Source organism: Solanum pennellii, chromosome 2 (genome assembly GCF_001406875.1).
Source record: "Solanum pennellii chromosome 2, SPENNV200".
Classification (NCBI taxonomy): Eukaryota; Viridiplantae; Streptophyta; class Magnoliopsida; order Solanales; family Solanaceae; genus Solanum; species Solanum pennellii.
In genome coordinates this window covers 1,821,209-1,841,080 of record NC_028638.1, presented here as the reverse complement: position 1 = coordinate 1,841,080, position 19,872 = coordinate 1,821,209, and the positions used below count along the sequence as shown (strand labels likewise).

The window sequence follows — 19,872 nt, the reverse complement described above, 5'->3', positions numbered from 1 at the left end:
ACTCGTAAGACCATCTTTCAATTTTCAAATTTAAGACAACTTTCATACATTTTATCTTTACATTAACCTAATTAATTTTAGTTTGGCCGGTTAACCATTTCTAATAAATCTTAAAGAATGTCATGCATGTTATATTTTAGGTGTTCTGATGATCCTTACAAATACAGGGATTCAGTCAAAAAGAGTATTTTTCAACTCGTAAGACCATCTTTCAATTTTCAAATTTAAGACAACTTTCATACATTTTATCTTTACATTAACCTAATTAATTTTAGTTTGGCCGGTTAACCATTTCTAATAAATCTTAAAGAATGTCATGCATGTTATATTTTAGGTGTTCTGATGATCCTTACAAATACAGGGATTCAGTCAAAAAGAGTATTTTTCAACTCGTAAGACCATCTTTCAATTTTCAAATTTAAGACAACTTTCATACATTTTATCTTTACATTAACCTAATTAATTTTAGTTTGGCCGGTTAACCATTTCTAATAAATCTTAAAGAATGTCATGCATGTTATATTTTAGGTGTTCTGATGATCCTTACAAATACAGGGATTCAGTCAAAAAGAGTATTTTTCAACTCGTAAGACCATCTTTCAATTTTCAAATTTAAGACAACTTTCATACATTTTATCTTTACATTAACCTAATTAATTTTAGTTTGGCCGGTTAACCATTTCTAATAAATCTTAAAGAATGTCATGCATGTTATATTTTAGGTGTTCTGATGATCCTTACAAATACAGGGATTCAGTCAAAAAGAGTATTTTTCAACTCGTAAGACCATCTTTCAATTTTCAAATTTAAGACAACTTTCATACATTTTATCTTTACATTAACCTAATTAATTTTAGTTTGGCCGGTTAACCATTTCTAATAAATCTTAAAGGATGCCATGCATGTTATATTCTAGGTGTTTTGATGATCCTTACAAATATAGGGATCCAATCCCTGGCGGAGAGCTCTCGTCCGGATTCACTCGGGGGTACAACTGTAAAGTTGTCATGTCAGGTGGTACGTGAAAAGTGTAATGTACTGCACCAATAAGAAGAGTGGACGAGATTGGTTGTTTCATTGGCTCACAAATGCAGGGACCCGGTCCCTTACAAAGTTCTATCCATCTGATGCATAATGGTGTACAATTGTAAAGTTGTCCTGTCAGTGGTAGGTAAGGCGGCATCGTATGGAATAGGTTGTTTATCCAACGGTTAATAACTCTTTATAGTTGATACTTTCAACATGACAAACAACATATTAAGTTCATTCATTCCAGAAGACAGAACGCTAGCAAGTCTTTTTCAAGAACTCGAGCATTAAAGAACGCAGTAAGGGATTGGTCACAAAAAGTCTGTGAACGAGAAAAGACGAAAAGATAGCTGCCAAAAGGCTGCCAACTCTGACGTGGTTGATGCACATCCTTTCATGACACCAGGCTTTCAACCAATGTCCTTATCCCAAGGGTTTGTGTCCACTTTGATAATAGTCTCTTCTCCAAACACAACCCCAAATTTTGGCAAGCAAGGTTTTGGATTTCAGAATATCCAAAAGCTCAAAAGAAAAGGTCATCTTCAAGAAATATTATCCTCAAGAGCAGTAGAGACCTGATAGAGCTGCAAACTGTCTAGTTGTCTTAGGATCATATCTTCTGTGCTTACATTGTAAATATATTCCTAATGTAAAAAGGAATTAGATCGATGTTCAGCTCGTCTAAAAGTCTAAGTCAGTTAAGGTCAACTGATTTAGTGGGCAACATTGTTGTTACTTAGTCAAATTTTAAGTTATCTAGGTGGGATGATTTAGTGGGTAGTGTTGTATGTGCTCAGTCAAATTCTAAATCATCTAGAGTTAGGTGGTTTAGTGGCAGGGCCGACTCTACAACATTGGGGGCCTAAAGCGAAACTTAAGAGAGGGGCCATAATATTGTTTTTTTTTTTATCATATATACATTTATTTAAAATCCTCTTTTCTAGCTATTCAGATGCGAAGTCATTAGACACTGTTGTATAATCAATTTTTTTTTTAACAATTCCTTTTCAAATGATAATATAGTTATTTGAGTCATTGTTGATCTTAAAGACGACTTAATCAATTTTAATTTTTGAAAAACTTATTTCGGCTGAGGCAACAGTTACACTTTGCTAATATTACTCTATAAGTAATATGTGTATTTGGAAAAGAATTAAGTCTTTTTATTTGGTTGAGTATTTTCATTATATCATTATCTTCTAATTGTAACGATCAATACTAGAATAACTACTACATGTTAAAGAAAGTTCAAGGTTAAGACATTATTTTTAGAAAAACTCTCATCATCTAGCTCAATATTGTACCACTAAATAAGAAATTAAAAATATTTTCATATGCTTCAATTGGTTCAAATCTATTTTGAAGTGAAAAAATAGTTTGTTCTACTCTACATTACAACAATCTACTCTAAAAGATTCTTCAAGCGACTTTGTGAATTCACTATTCATATTTTCATCAATTTGTTTCTTATGAAATTCATCTCATGTGCAATTTACTTAGTAGAAATCATAACACTCATAGTAATTGTTTTTTAAATATGAGGGCCCCAAAATATATGGGCCCCAAGCGATGAGTTTAGTGGCCTAGGGGTTAAGACGACCCTGTTTAGTGGGCGGTGTGGTATCCAGTTAGTAAAGTCTAAGTTATTTGTGGGGATAACTTAGTGGCAGTGTGGTATCTGCCTAGGCTCGTTAAGTAATAGAGTTATTAATTAGTTGTGAGATTAATAACTTCTTCTCACTTTGGTTGTAACTGTGATTCACTTTTTCTTGAAGAGGTTAGTGGAAACAATTGAAAATCATGTGTGATAGGTCATGTTTTTACTCCCTTGAGCAGAGAGTTTTCCAAGTAAAATCATTGTGTAGATTTTACTTCCCGCCATTTACTTTAATATCTGCTATTATTTCAGCTATTGTTCTTGTTAGGTTGAGGAGCCTGATTAATATTTGATGTACTGTCATATATTAATATTCTCGCGGTTCAACCTCCGCGGTGAGGTTGCCAGGGGGTTATGGGGGGCAGGATCCCCCCATCCGAAGGGAGGATTCGGGGCAGCGCCCCGACCCAAATTTTAGGTTGTACTATTTATTCTCCATTTATTCTCTGTAACCTAAAATACTCTGAATAATAAATATATATACCCCACCGCCGTGGAAGTTTACTCACGGGGTGTTACCACGAAATATTGGTTTCTCTCTTTCTCTCTCTAGATTTCTCATCCCTTTCTCTTGAAAATTCTTGTGTGCTTCATTCATCAAGTGTGTGTGTAGATTCGATTCTAACAGTTCTTATTCTTTCAAGGGACCTGATTCGTTGACTGATAGTGGACGCATACATTCCATCAATATCCCTTCCTTTTAGATTGATTAAACTCCAACCTAAAATCTCATGTTTAGTAAGACCTTCAAATGAAGTTAACTTTACACAATACCTTTAATCCTTATAGATATCCTAATTCACAGTAAATAGCCAAATAGAACAAATTACAGAACTCACATACTTTTAAAATAAAATTATAATTTATTCCTTTAAAGTTTATAATAACATAAATTCATCAAACGAATACATTAATGGAAGGTCAGAATATATTAATGACCAAAAATCAAAGCGCTGATACATTAAAAAAGTGTTGGACATATGCAGTGGTACATTAAAAAGAGGGTCCGGGTACATTAATGGCCAAAAAATCAAAGCGCTGATACATTAAAAGGAGGGTTGGATACATGCGTTGATACATTAAAAATAGGGTCGAATACATTAATGGAGGGTCAGATACATTAATGGCCAAAAAATCAAAGTGTTGATACATTAAAAATAGGGTCGGATACATTAATGGAGGGTCGAATACATAAATGACTTTTTTGACTTGAGAGAAAAATGAGTGATTTTGGAGATTTGTGAAACTTTAAGGGGAAAATGGTAATAACAAACTAAAGGTGGAATTTCTCTAATTATTCTTAAAAATAGTGGGAGTATTGGATATTATTAAAATTAAAAATAAAAAATGTGTATGTCATGGGTAATTACTCCTCATACACAAATTAAATAATAATAGTAAAAATAAAAATGTATTAAATATTAAAAAATATGTATAATTTTATAATTTAAATAAGGCCAAAAAACAACACTAAGAGTAAAAATTAGAAAGGTGTGAATTATGAATAATAACACTTGTAAATTGTTATGCGAAGGATCTTTGTGGTAAATGTTCCTCTATTAATAATATATATCTTTTTTTAATAAATTAAGTAATTTGCCTTACAAAAAACAATTAATTTAAATAAGGAAAAGGGCCTATAAAATGAAGAAAAAAGATAAATACACATGAAAATGATAAAGAGGTATCAGATCAAATTATTTATATTTCTCTTTTATTAGATATAATAAATATAAAATTCTTCCTTATTTTAGAAGCAGCAGTTTAGCAGCCAGCTTCATGATCGTAATTTTGTCTTTTTGTGCTGATGGTTGCTTGTTGCTTGGTTGTTGGTGCTTCAATATATGTGTGGGAGGTCTTAGGTTCAAACCTTTGTGCAATATTAGTTTTCTTGGTAATTTCATAATCAATTTTCAACCTTTGAAGTGACGAAATTCGATCATTAGTACATAAATTGGAGGAACTAACAAGTATTAAATAAACTGGGATAATTAATTAAATATTATGTAAAAATTACTATAAATCACAATAAGTAGCAATTTAAAATATTTAAAAATCATTTGAAAATACGATGAACGCATAAAGTGGAGAAAAAAGTAACATATATTGAGTCTGTGTTAGCAGTGACTTCTGTATCTAGCATATATATGCTGGGAAAGTTTCAAAAACAGCAAACATTTGTCCTTAAATAGGACTTCATAGCTACAGTTTCAGTTTCACTAATTACAATTCGCAATTATACTTTGATTTGCTACGCATTTATCTTTGATCTATTTTTTCATTGATTTTGGAGGAAAAACTACAAATATAAACTAGCTTGTATCAAAATGAATACATATTAGGAGAAGAAAGGAGAGATCGGGAAAGGGAGGAAAAGGCGAGCGAGATCGAGAGAGAGTGTTTTCGTTATATATTTTTGCTGATTTAGAATATATAAAGGGAAAATACAGACTAATTTGTATACAAATATAAACGGATTTGTATACAAATACAATCAACTGATACACACTACAAATACTATTGAATACAAAATTAATTTTTTCAAATACAATTGATATAAAATGCAATGCAAATTTCTCAATCATTATTTGATTGGATACACTTGAGAGGATAAATGCCTAATGTATTCATATGGAAAGAAATACATTTGATACAAAAATACAACTTTACATTTCTTAGTCGCATGAGAGAGGGGGAGGAGAGGCAAGGGTCTGCTATTAATCAACATACATTGGTTTATTATAATTTGTTAAAGCTATAGCTATCTTCCATAAATATATTGATACTTTTTGTCTTATTTCATAATTAAAATTCACATTCATATCATATTGACTGATTACTGCAAGTATATAATTAATATTAATTAGAGAAAAAGGCAACTCATGTACGACTGTTTAGTTATTTTCACATTGCAAAAATAGAACGTTAGTGATTATAACTTCATCTACCGACCTAATATTTTTTAAATATCGAATCGACAAGTTAAAATTGTGTCACGTGTCTTTACTTAGTCTTCCTTTAGAATGAAGGGTTAACTTTTGAACGGTATGGACACCAATATTCCAAAAATATGACAGAGGGTATCATTTAAGATCGAATAGATCCGGGTCATTTTTCCCTAATTAGTAGTAGGTAGAAAGAAAAATGAGTAAAAGATGTTTATATTAGAAAAGAGGTTAAACAAAGGGATGAGCTGAATTGTAGGAAGACAAGTATACATTGCACTTGTCATTCTTCCGCGATTCTCTCTTTTGATCTCTCTATCACTAATATAGATCAATCCGCGGTAGAAGCCTCTGCATTTTGTGCATTTGATGATACATTAATTTGGGTTTGGGATAGAATGGCTAAAGAAGAAGAAGAAGAATGGGAATCAACAGAGAAAGCATTCAAGGACGAATTTATTCCAGCATGGCAGAAACAAATAACATTGAGGGCAATGGTTACTGGATTGATCCTGAGCGTTGTTTTCAACTTTATTGTCTGCAAACTCAATCTGACAACTGGTGTTATCCCTTCTCTGAATGTGGCTGCTGGTCTCCTTGGATTTGCTGGGATTAGAACATGGACTGCTGTTATAGATAAGTTTGGTATGTTGAAACAACCATTTACTAGGCAGGAGAATACCGTCATACAGACATGCATCGTTGCTTCTTCTGGCATTGCTTTTAGCAGTGGAACAGCAAGTTATATGTTGGGAATGAGTCCATATATAGCATCTCAGGCAGATGCTGGAAATACACCAAATAATACTAAGAAGCTTTCCATTACTTGGATTCTTCCTTACCTTTTTGTTGTTAGCTTTGCCGGACTCTTTTCAATTGTCGCACTAAGAAAGGTATCTACATACTCTACTTTCTTGTAACTTTTAATCTCTCTCTCTCCCTCTCTCTCTCTCTATATGTGTGTGTGTGTATGTGATTCCTTCCTTCCTACCAGATGATGATAATGAAGTACAAGCTCACATATCCAAGTGGAACTGCAACTGCATACCTTATCAACTGTTTCCACACTCCTAAAGGAGCTAAGCTTGCCAAGTAAGTTCATTTAATAATATGCAAAAATATATAATAGGTTATATTAAGTATGATTTAATTAATCTAGGAAACAAGTCCGTTCGTTATTCCAATCATTTGGGTTCAGCTTTATATTTGGAGCTGTTCAGTGGATAGTTGCACGTGATGAAGGTTGTGGATTTGGTAGCTTGCATACATTTGGTTCTGAAGCCTATGCCAAAAAGTTCTATTTTGATTTCTCATCAACATATGTTGGAGTTGGTATGCTTTGCCCTTACATGGTCAACATATCATTACTAATTGGTGCCATAGTCTCGTGGGCTATAATGTGGCCAATGATCGAAGAAAAGAAAGGCGACTGGTACTCTGCCAAATTATCTGCAACTAGTCTTCATGGTATCCAAGGATACAGGGTATTTATCGCAATTGCCATGATGCTTGGAGATGGTCTTTTCCATTTTGCTTACATGTTGGTTGTCACAATCTCAAGTTTCACAAAGAGAGAACCTCAAAACGATTATTCAGGTGAAGAAGATGAACATGATCATGACAAGAAGATACGAAATGACTACTTTTTGAAAGACCAGATCCCCAACTGGGCAGCCATTGGAGGATACGCTGGTATTGCACTCATATCTATCATTGTCGTACCCATCATCTTCCACTCGCTCAAATGGTATCACATTTTGGTTGCCTATTTAGTTGCTCCAATTTTGGCTTTCTGCAATTCTTATGGAGCCGGACTCACTGATTGGTCCCTGGCATCAAATTATGGTAAAATTGCAATCCTTACATTTAGTTATTGGGTTGGTTTGGAGAATGGTGGAGTGGTTGCTGGACTTGCTTCGTGTGGTTTGATGATGAGCATACTAGACACAGCTTCTGGTTTGATGGGAGATTTCAAGACTGGTTACTTAACCCTGACATCCCCGCGTTCCATGTTCTTTAGCCAACTAATTGGAACTGCCATGGGCTGTGTCATAACCCCTCTTGTCTTCTGGATTTTCAACAGTGCTTATAAATTGGGTGATCCAGAAGGGTCATACCCCGCACCATATGGTCTCATGTATCGTGGAATTGCCCTACTTGGTGTAGAAGGTTTTGGAAGTCTCCCAAAGCATTGTGTTAGGCTTTCTATTTGGTTTTTTCTGGCTGCTATACTAATCAACCTAATGACTCAGCTGCTGCAGAAATATGAGACCAAATATGAAATTTATCGATTCATTCCGAGTCCAATGTGCATGGCGATACCATTTTACCTTGGAGGGTACTTTGCGATTGATATGTGTCTAGGGTCACTGATCCTATTTGGTTGGCAAATGTATAACAAGCAGAAAGCAAAAGATTTTGGACCAGCAGTAGCTTCTGGTCTAATATGTGGTGAATCGTTGTGGGGAATTCCAGCATCCGTCCTTGCTCTAGCTGGTGTGAAAGCTCCCATTTGCATGAAAGCTTAGTTGTACGTGTACATATCCCTTAATAATGAGTATGCCTGTGACCATGATGTTTGTAACAGAACAACTAGTGGGAAAAAAGAGAATCATTTTTTTGTATCGTAACCATTTAGTTTAGTATATATAATACAATATTTCCCCAATCAGTTGACCATCTTAATTTACTAGTGTTGTGGCTTTCTTTATCCATCCATCCACCAACACAAGTATTATTATTATTTATATATGAGTTTTGTATCAACTACATGCAATGATGCTCGCACAATACAAAACACACGATTATTTCAAATAAAATTTCTCATCCATATATTTATTTATTTTTACGAAAAATTAATCTAACACTAAAAATTTATATGCCCCAATATTGGATTATACATGTAACTACACCTTATTATACATAGAACAATTCACATCTTCTACCCAATTTTTTCATTATATATTTTTGCGTCAAAAAAAAATTATCTTTCTTTTTCCTTATTTCACTTCATTTTATCCCATCCATTTTTATCCTTATTTCCTTACTAAATACCCCTAAAATTACGGATTCAATTAGGACAAAGTGTTAATTAAAAATACCCTAATTTTTTTCTTATTTAATGTTGGACGTTCCTAAAATTGGGGATCCAATTATTCTGTTTCAATAACTGAATATCCCTAAAGTTATGGATCCACTAATTCTATTTTGTCCCTTTTTTATTTGGAATAGGTATCAGTTCTATTTTTGCATATTTGCAAATTTGTTAGGTGAATGCTTGCAAATTTGTTAGGTGAATGCATGCAAATAAATGTATATAAATTTGTTAGGCTAAGTGTCATGGTAGTCAATACCTTCTTGTTGTGTGAACCCTTAGCAACAAGTCTGACTTTGTATCTTTCAACACTGTCATCAGCCTTAAACTTGATTTTGTAGACCCACTTACAACCAATTGGAGATTTGCCAGGAGGTAAGTCAAAAATATCCCATGTCTTGTTGGTACTAAGAGCCTGAGTCTTTTGGTCCATGGCCAGAATCCAACTACTATCCTTGGAAGCTTGTTCAAAAGAAGTAGGTTCAGAAATGGTAGAGGAAATAGTGGAAAGATAAGACTTATATGTTTGCTGAAGGTTGTAATATTGAATTGAATTAGCAATAGGATGTGCAACAGTGGAAGAGGTAATATAGTCGGTATGCCAAGTGGGAGGCTTGGTGACTCTGGAGGATTTTCGCAAGGAAGGTATAGTTGGTGGATTAGAAGAAGAGAGAGAGGGTGCAGGAGCAGAAGAAGAGAGATCAGGGTTGAGTGGAATAGGAGAAGGAGAAGCAGAGGGAAACAAATCATCAGATGGAAAGGGAAAAACAGGTGGAGACTTGGAAAGGTGGAAGGATGAGAGGGTGGTAAAGAGGATAAGAAAGTGTGCTCAGGATGTTTAAAAGGAAAAATGTGTTCCTTAAAGGTGTCATCTCGACTAACAAAGAAAATCACAGTAGCAATGTTATAAAGGCAATAACCTTTCTGTGTATCTGAGTAACCCATGAAAATAGAGGGAATAGCCTTAGGAGAAAATTTGTCAATGAGTAGAGGTGTGGTATCATAACATAAGCATCCAAAGACCCTGAGATGATGCAGGTTAGGAGTATGTTTGTGAAAAAATTCATAAGGAGACTTGTCTACTAGAACACTAGAAGGAAGTCTATTTATGAAAAAAGTGGTAGTAAGTATACAGTCACCCCAGAATTTTAAGGCACATGAGCTTGAAATCGAAGTGCACTGGCTATCTCAAGAAGATGTTTGTGCTTCCTTTCAGCAACACCATTTTGTTGTAGAGTGTGCACACAGGTACTTTGGTGCACAATACCAAGAGAAGAAAAAACTTTGTGGCATTGATTGTTAAAAAATTCAAGACCATTATCTAATCGAATAGTTTTGATAGTAGCTGAGAATTGAGTTTTGACAAGATTAATAAAGGCTGAAATAAAATTGACAACTTCACTTTTATATCTCAAGAGAAAAACCCATGTCATCCTAGAATAGTCATCAACAATAGTAAGAAAAAATCTATCACCATTATAAGTGCATTGCTTATAAGGTCCCAATCATCCATGTGAAGATGTTCAAAAGGAAATTTAGTCTTCTTAATGCTAGTAGAAAAGGGAAATCTAGATTACCTAGCAAGAGGACATACATGACATGAATGAAAATCTTGATATTGAAGAGATGACTTGATGGAGTCAATCTTGTGAATGTCGCGCCCCATTTTCGCAGAAAACGGGTTTTGTGCACGACCTAACAACTCTTTTGGGTTTCGAGTTTGGAGTCGCCACCTAACGAATTAAGGCGCGTTAGGGCACCTATCTAACCTAACTAAGTCTAACTAAGGTCAACGAGCCAGAGATTAGGGTAAGGGTTCAAATTACCTCGAGGAGAAGGTGTTAGGCATCCCTCAAGGTCCACAACTCTGGGTCCTGGCCGTATCTCATGCAATCTATGTGGGGGTTACAAGTAGCAATCAAGGTCACTTCATTATTATTAATTAATATGCTTGCTTTGGGTTTCGAGTTTGGAGTCGCCACCTAACGAATTAAGGCGCGTTAGGGCACCTATCTAACCTAACTAAGTCTAACTAAGGTCAACGAGCCAGAGATTAGGGTAAGGGTTCAAATTACCTCGAGGAGAAGGTGTTAGGCATCCCTCAAGGTCCACAACTCTGGGTCCTGGCCGTATCTCATGCAATCTATGTGGGGGTTACAAGTAGCAATCAAGGTCACTTCATTATTATTAATTAATATGCTTGTTAAGTGATAACAAATATAAAGCAATTAGCTCTATTTTTATTTTATTAATTTAAACATGCAAGGCTAGGTGATAGCAATAAATAAACAATCGGATTTATTTTAATATACAAGACTATGTTAATAAACAAAATTGGCAAATATTAAGCAATTAACATGTGCGAAAGTAAAGTTTGAAAATTGATAAGTTTTGAATAGGAATTTTTATTTTAAAAAAAATGTTTGTTTCTTTATAGGGATGATGCCACGATATTGTTGATCGCGCTCCTCCACCATAAAAACAATTTTGATTTGAGGTCGGTCTTTAAAAAAATGGTTTATGTTTTTGAAAATAATTTAAAGGATTTAGTTTGCATATAGGCACATAAATATTTACACATAAATACACATAATTTCTTTTGAAATTCATGGGGTGGTACTTCCGGGAACGCGTCGGGTTTTAAAATTGGAACTAGACCTCGTAGTTCCTTTGACTTTCCCACTAACGATAGGTTAGGAGATAGTGCTTATAATTTATTTTCAAATATAAACAATGTCATAATCAATCCAAAGTTTTAAAGGATGATTGAATAATGACTCTTAATAAAATTATATTGCAAAACTTTGTAAGTAAGAAAAAAAAACTAGTAGAACATTAAGGTGGTAAATTTATTAAATGCAAAAGTTTTACGATGAAATATATTTAAAAGCCAAGTAATTTGTTAAATGCATGAAATGGTTCTAATTTAGTATCATTATTATTTTAAGAAAATAACATATTGCATCATGAATGCGCAAAACTTCAAGAAGACAAATGAGATTACTAATTAAATAATATTAACTAATTTTAGGGGGAGGGCACAAATATGCACAAACAAATTTTATTTTTTATGGATATGTTAAAAGTTTATTTACAAGCCTATAGACATGATTTCTAGGTGTTCAAAAAAAAAAGAGTAACACATATATGCATAATTTTGTGAATCTAAATGATATGAACAAATTAATCCTTAGGCATGGTTTCTACGTGACAAGACAATGCTAAAAGTTATAACATTTTTAAAACACCTAATCAGCCTATTAAATTATTATGATTTGATTTTAACATTCTAGTTATTATATTTTTTTTTAAGACTTATTAACAAAAGCGTCAAACAAATTGAAAATTGGTTAGATTATAACACCTACAAACAATAATTCTAGGTGGTTAAAGACAAACCTATAGGCATGATTTCAAAAAATTTACAATGAACAAGTAGACATGTAAATCCCCCTCCCCTAGACGATCCCCCAAATAAATTTATATATATGATCTTTAGAGTTACAACATTCGAATAAATAAAATAAGAAAGAAAAAATATAGATTCAAATAAGCAAATAAATCTTTCTTCATGGTTAATCGTCAACTTGAACTTCAAGTTTGAAACCTGTCAAAACAATCAAATAACTACACAAGTAATCACACTTATTAGTCAAGGTGAGACATTATGCAATTGTTTAATGACGAATTCTACATATAGAAAAGAACAGACAATAGCTTACACAAATGTGTGAATGTAAAGATAGTGTAAATGTTAAGAATACTAACCAGTTAAGCAAAACAAATTGATTCAACTTTTACTCGAACAAAGTAGCAAAATAGCGAAGAAGAACACTTGAATGTTTACCGGAATCTTAATGTATTTGAAGAGTAGCAAGAGAGCAATGAGAGTGTAAGGAGTGATGAGAGAACTTGTAATTGAGAGTGAATGTGTTTATGAGTTGATTGAAATAATGAAGGGAGGGGGTCTTATTTATATAGCAAAGAGGGGGAAACAAATAAGGAAAAGAAATATTTTTTAAAAAATCAAATATAATCATATTTTCCTTATTCAAAAGGAGATTCAAATCAGCTAAATTATTTAAATATTTTTTACCAACTATAAGCAAGTAATAAAATAAGAAAAGAGGAGTAATATTATTTTTTTCCTTAAATAAAGAAGAACCAAAATTAGAAAAATTTTAAAAATTCATTACCGAAAAAAAAAGATAAGTAAGAATAAAAGTTAGGAAAAACAATATTTTCCCTTAAATAAAGAAGACCTAAAATTAAATTATTATTAAGCTACCAAATATAAACAAATAAGAATAAATTAGGAAGAGCAAAATTATTTTTTCTTAACTAATGAAGAGTCATATAAAAATAAATAAGAAATCAGTCAATTTTCAAGTAAGGGAAAAGAGATCAATTAATATATATATTTTTTAATTTTTATTCAGTCGTACCAGAAAATAACTATTAACCTGTTATCACCATGAAGCAAAAAAATGAATTAATTATTTTTGAAATGAAAGGGAAATCGATTTTAACACTAAATTCTTTTAACAAAGAGTAAAATTAATTCAAAACCTATTCTTTTATCAAATACGAAATATGCTGAAAACTTTAATTGAGGTAAAACAAATAAGCCAAAACCCTTTTTTACATCAATAGAATGAAAGCTTACCATACATTAAACATGTAAGAATCTTCCATCCACATGCTAATTTTAGCACTTTTCATATTGGAGCAAAGTTGATAGGTGCTAAATAGCAAAACAAAATCGTGAACAGTTAAAGAATCAGATGAACAAGAATTATACAAAATCATAACTGATTGATTCAACAAGCTCCAAAATTTTAGCTATGACATTCCATAAGAATTAAGAACACAATACTATCTAGATTAATTCAAGCGTAAAAAAAATATTTTGAGTCAAGGAGGTAAGATATGTGCTAGTGATGATCAGCACTTTAACATTCACAAATTGCAATTTGCTATTTAAACATCAAAACTATAACTAACATAATGAACATAATAAAACATTATTATCAAGAATATATGAATCACAAAGGATTGAACAAATGAAATAATATATAATAAAATAGGATTTATACCGGGACGGATCTGTTTGAGATCCGTCTTAAACTTTGCCGGAGTTGAGAGCAATGCAAACGCGAGAGCCTTGCTGGTTGTCGGCTACTGCTGGAGTTCGCCTACGTTGTCCCTGCAAAAGAAAAAGAAGAGAACAGGGGAAAGAGGGGAGAAACGAGGGGAAGAGAAGAAGAGAGGAGAGGGGGCGGCTGCTGCCTCTGGCCTGCTGCTGCTGTCGTGTGCCTCTCCAGGCGCTGCTGCGCGGGCTGCCAGTGGTGCTGGCTGGTGGTACCTGCAAAAGGAGGAGAGAAAGTTGAAGAGGAAAGGGAAGGGAAGAGACGGGAAGGGGAGAATGAGGAGGAACAGAGGAGGCGGGAAGAGGGGGAAAGAAAAAGAGAGAGGTGGAGAGGGGAAGACTGGTCGGCGGCGGCTATGGAGAAGGGAGGTTCGCCGGAAAGAATGGGGGAGAGAGAGAGAGAGGGGCGCCGGCTGGTGAGGAAGGGAGAGAGAGAGAGGGGTTGGCGGCTGCCAAGGAAGAGAAGGGAGAAGAATTGGAATTTTAGGTTTTGGGGTTTTTTGGTGTTGAGAGAATAGGAGATTTAATCATAATCGTTGATCTAATTCGAAACGAAGGGCTAGGATTCGATTAATAAAATAGATGGATGATATTAAAAGATGAGATGTATTGAAATTAGATTGGATTGAATATGGAATGGCTACAATTGCAATAACATTTGGCTAGAATTGGAATGAAAGAGGGGCTATGATTGAAATAAATTCGAATTCAAGTGGCTAGAATTGAAAGAAATTATGACAGAATAGGCTAGAATTTAAAATTTAGGGAAAGTGCAGGAATTACTATTTAATTAAAATACTACATATATTACAATAATTTTATATAATTGAAAATCATTTAAATTTTAAAAAATTTGAAATTCATTAATAATTTTAAAGTATAATAATATTTACAATAATTTTATAAAGTAAACGATACTAAAATATATAATTTTTTGAGAAAAATTGACTAAAACTTCAAAACTTTAAGTAAATTTTAAAATATATATTTAGTCGAATAGTATTCCTAAAATGGTCAAAGGTCGGTCAAAATTGGGTGTCAACAAGGAAGAACAGAAATAGGGGCATGTCCAAGCCTCAAATGCCAAATAGTGAGGTCAGAAGTGTGGGAATGAGAATAGGTTAAATTGAATGAAACAGCAGGACTGAAATTGAGATAATGTGCATTGGCAAGAGGTGGATGCTTGGTAGTGGAAGGAAGTATGTATAAGTCTCTTCTTCCTTACCAATCCCCTTCACCTTGCCATTGCAAAGGTCCTGAAAAAGATAGAAATTAGGATAAAAGGAAACACAATAGTTGAGCTCTTTAGTAAGTTTAGAAACAGATAAAAGGTTGTATGTAAATTGAGGAACATAAAGAGCATTGCGGATGTCTTTATTATCTAGAAAAGAAGCCGATCCAGTGTGAGTAACTGAGGTAGTTTGGCCATTAGGTAAAGAAACACTATTATACGAGGAGTGAGTAGGAATAGGATTAAGTAGAGTGTCCAAGCTAGAAACCATATGATGTGTGGCACCAGTGTCAACAATCCAGGGAACTGTTTAATTACCTACAACAGAACAAGCATGAGATGTATTGAAAGTTGAAGAAATAGGACAAACAATACCTGCCATGTTAGCAAAAGCCTCTTTAGGTACAGAATCCTTATCAATCAATTTCAACAAGTGGTTGTACTGATCAGGAGTAAAATAAGGCACAGTCTGACCAAAAGTAAGTGGTGGTAGTTCATTGTTATCCTGAGAATCATGATTGACATTGTTGGCTTGAGGCCTTCTATTACCAAAAAACTGTGATCTATCATTTCCAGCTGAATAACCTTTACCATTCTTATCATCAACACCTTTCTTTCTTGTGAACTTAAAATTTGGTGGGTAGCCAATCAATCTATAACAATTGGCCCTAGTGTGATTGCGTGAGTGACAATGATCACAATATAATCCAGAAGTCTGATTGATCCTGTTTGTGTGTGAAGAGGCTAATGATGTTGGATCAGTAACATCCATTTTTTGTAGGGGCAACACACAGTTAGAAATCAAACTTGATTGAACTCTTTGACTCTCATCTTGCATAATCATATTGTATGCCTGATTGAGACTGGAACTAGGGACAATTAAGAGTATTTGACTTCGCGATTGAGAAAGTTATCATTTAAACCCATTAAAAATTGCATAAGTTTCTGCCGCTCCATATGTTCTGCATACATCTTGTATTTGTCACAATCACAGGCTGGTAAAGGCACCAAAGACACGTACTCATCCCAAAGATTTCTCAGCTTTGAATAGTACTCAGAAACAGTGGAAATTCTTTGACTCATTGTGCTAATTTCACGATGAATCTGATAGATTCATGTCAAATTTCGTTTATCAAATCTCTCCCTTAAATCCTTCCAAGCACTATGTGCATCAGATGAAAACATGAGTCCATTAGCGAGTTCCTTTGAAACTGTATTAGAAATCCATGATAATACAAAAGCATTGCATCTCTCCCATTCATGAGCTAAATCACCTCTATAATGATTTTTACGACAAGTTCGATCAATAAAACCAATTTTGTTTTTCGCTAACAGTGCAACTTTCATTGAATTGCTCCAGCAAGTGTAATTTTCTATGCCAAGAAGTTGTTGAGGGATTAAAATGCTACCTGGAGTGTCAGATGGATGTAGATACAGAGGATTGCGAGGATGAATGTTGGTGAACTTCTCGATCTAAACTGGATCTGATTTAGTCCTCTCCTAACTTGAAGCTTCAGATGAACCAACTACATTCGCCAAATTGCAGATCTCTAATCGAAAAGAAGGGAAAATGAAGTAGATCTCTGATCGAAGAGAAACAAAAAAAAAAGAAGTCGGTGTTCAACTGTACTTCCAAAACTCAGGTGTGCGGAAGAAATCTATTACACAAACAACTCGAATCACCATCTAGAGATCCATCGTCACTTGCTCTGATACCATGTTGAAAGTAATTCTCCTAGCTAAGATGAAGCAGACGCATTTGTGATGAAGAAGAGAATGGATAGAACAGTGAAATTGAAAATGACCGACTTAACCTCCCATTAGTCCTTTTGGTCCTATTTATAAATTGTACATCATCAATAAACTAGCTAATTAATTTGTAAACTAATACAGTAATTAGCTAACTAACTCATCAAATAAGCTAACTAACTCAACTAATCACGTGTAATGCACATTTCAACAAAAATAAGATAGTCGGTGAAATTGCAAGAGTTAAATAATATAATCATTAAATTGTGAAGTACATTTTAAGTAAAACTAATCATTAGAATTTTGTATTTTAATTATCGAATAAGCTAGCAAAAATTCTGCAATAACTTGGAGAATTGATGTAATATAAACTTTGTCGGAAACATGCATTTAAGAAATATCATTGAACGCAAAATCTGAAACTAGTTTGAAGCCTAATTCATTGATCAAGGTTAAAGCTGCTTTAGAGACTCCTCATGATTTTTTACTTTTTAATCACACAAAAGAAAATAAAGAACCATCACGAATTTTTAAAATAAAAATATCAAGTTTAGTTGTCAATATCTAAAAAGACTGAAAATATTTATGATCCAACCAATAATGTTATTCGAATGTCTAATATTGAGTGAGATTAGCTCATTCTTTATCGAGTATTTTTTTTTCTTTTTTAAAAAAATTAAAAGAGAAAATGCATAAGTACCCCTTTAATATATGTCCGAAATCCTAGAGACATACTTATACTATACTAAAGTCTTATTAGTCTCCTGAACTTATTATATAAATAATTTTCTACTCTTTTTCGGTCTACGTGGCAATTTCAACCACATAACTTGAAAAAATTGTCAGCACATTTTGGGCCCATAAGATAGTGCCATGTATGCCGGAAAAAAACAGAGAATTATTTATAAAATAAGTTCAGGGAGGTAAATAGGATCTTAGTATAATATGAGTGTCTCTGAAATTTCGAACATAGATTAAAATGGGGTATTTATGCATTTACCCAAAATAAAATAATGGAGTTGAGATGAATATTAAAAGTATAATCTCTTATACGTTCATTCAAAAATAAAGACATTAAACTTCACCCCCTATATTTTGCAGATCTTTGCAAAGTAAATATTTCAGAAGGTCACTCAAGTATGTGAAATTATTTGAGAAAATCACTCAACTTGATTTTATATCAATAAAGTCACTCAACTTATGGATTTCCTTCTATAAAATCGCTTAACTTGATCTACCTTTCTAGAAAATCATTATAACCAAAAGATAGAAGAGATAATTCAACAAACCACACTCAAGTTTAGGTATGTAACACTTACTTCCATTATAGTTTATAATATTATGTTTATTTCTCTTATTTTTATTTTTTTTTTAAATTTTCTTTTATTTTCTTTTTTATGTTTTTAACCTAATTATTATTAACATAAAATTAATGTCTTAACTAAATTTTCCTTTTATCATATATTGTTTAATTTAAATAACTTTATAACTCTTTTATTTAATTTATCAAATAAATCTAACTTTCCAAAACAAACTTATTTTTCATTCCATATTAATATGCATGCCGCACTAAATAATATCATATTAAACACTAACATCAAATATTTAATTCAAAGGTTAAAATGATTTTTTCAATTCAAAAAAAAAAAAAACAGAACTACTCAAGAGATATTCAAAAACTAGTATCCAGTATTTAGTTGAAATAATTTTTTGAAAAACTTCTGCAAGATGGGGAAAAAGGAACAGTTCTTTTTCATAAAAAACACCCTCTCATGTTGATGAAGAAAGAAAAAGAGGGAAGAATTCGGGGGTGGTTTATCTTAGCCTCATCCATGTCGAATTTCAATTGGGGTGGGAGGAGGATTTAGCTTTGGAGTTATTGAATTTGAATTTATCCCAACTAATTTAAAAATATTAATGTATATGTATTTTATTATCATAATAAAATATTATCGCAAGTACATATGTTGGTGGGTATTAATTATGGTAAAATATGACGAAACCTGAGCCAAGTTGAATTAACGCTTAATGCTTAGACAATTGAATTGATATTAATTATTAATTAAATTAAGACAATAACTAAAAATAAAATAAAATAAGAGATAAAACATAATATTATAAATTAAAATAGAATTATGCATTACAAAACTAAACTTGAAAGGTAGCTTCTGCAATTCTTTTTTTCAATCTTTTAATTATAATAATTTTCAAAAAAATATCATAAATTGAATGACTTTATGGATATAAATCCAAATTGAGTGACTATCTTAAATAATTTTATATACTTGAGTAACCTTTTGAGATATTTATTCCATCTTTGCACAACACTTCTTGAGAATTCTACTGTTACGGGCGTTCATGATTGGGCAACAATTGTATGATCACAATTCACATGAACACATATTTTTGGTTGATTGACAGTGACAAGTAATGTATATTATATTAATAATAACTTATTTATATAAGAGAAAATTATATATAATGACAAATTAATAATTTAAATTAAATGATATAATTATACTTTAATTTAATTGTGTTATGTAGCAAACAATTTGCCAGGTGTATCTCTCTCAAACTCTCGCTCGCCACTCTTTCTTTCTCACTCGCACCCTCTCGCTTTTATATAAATACAAATATATAAAAATGTATTTGTGTTTGTATAAAGCGAGAGAAAATTGTATATATAATAACGACCTGTTTAGTCGTTTTGAGCTGCAGATTTTATTTCTGGAAAAACTGGCTGAGACGACGGAACCCACGACGGACCGTCATGGGCACGACGGACCGTCGAGGGAGTCTCGTTCCAAAACACTTAGAATTCTGAAATTTGGGTACTGAAATCGACTCTCTGAACTTCGTAACGGAATGGCAGGACGGACCGTCGTGGGCACGACGGACCGTCACACATCTTCCACAGGAATTGAGTCTCTGAACTCTGTGACGGAGCAGTAGGACGGACCGTCGCAGGCGCGACGGGCCGTCACAGGCTGCGTAATCCCAGGCTGGGTCGGATTTCTG

At 33.2% G+C, this 19,872-nt stretch overlaps 1 protein-coding gene across 2 annotated transcripts; it reads left to right on the top strand.

Moving 5' to 3' along the window:
* The first annotated feature begins 5,909 nt into the window (after nucleotides 1-5,909).
* LOC107009660 (probable metal-nicotianamine transporter YSL7) lies at nucleotides 5,910-8,316 on the top strand. 2 transcript variants are annotated; one of them, XM_027915008.1, is made up of 3 exons: nucleotides 5,910-6,524; nucleotides 6,626-6,723; nucleotides 6,830-8,316. In XM_027915008.1, exons 1-3 carry the CDS (start codon nucleotides 6,030-6,032, stop codon nucleotides 8,157-8,159), a joined length of 1,923 nt encoding a protein of 640 aa, XP_027770809.1. In that variant the 5' UTR covers nucleotides 5,910-6,029; the 3' UTR covers nucleotides 8,160-8,316. The 2 variants fall into 2 exon arrangements, with proteins under 2 accessions (XP_027770809.1, XP_015064488.1); XM_015209002.2 differs by having other exon boundaries at nucleotides 5,915-6,524; nucleotides 6,791-8,316.
* The last annotated feature ends 11,556 nt before the right edge of the window (nucleotides 8,317-19,872 follow it).

Excerpts from the sequence above, each read along its gene's own strand:
- LOC107009660 (XM_015209002.2), top strand. The coding sequence starts at position 6,030 with ATGGCTAAAGAAGAAGAAGAAGAATGGGAATCAACAGAGAAAGCATTC. Across the intron at positions 6,525-6,625 it reads CAATTGTCGCACTAAGAAAG|ATGATGATAATGAAGTACAA; the intron begins GTATCTACATAC and ends CCTTCCTACCAG. Across the intron at positions 6,724-6,790 it reads AAAGGAGCTAAGCTTGCCAA|GAAACAAGTCCGTTCGTTAT; the intron begins GTAAGTTCATTT and ends TAATTAATCTAG.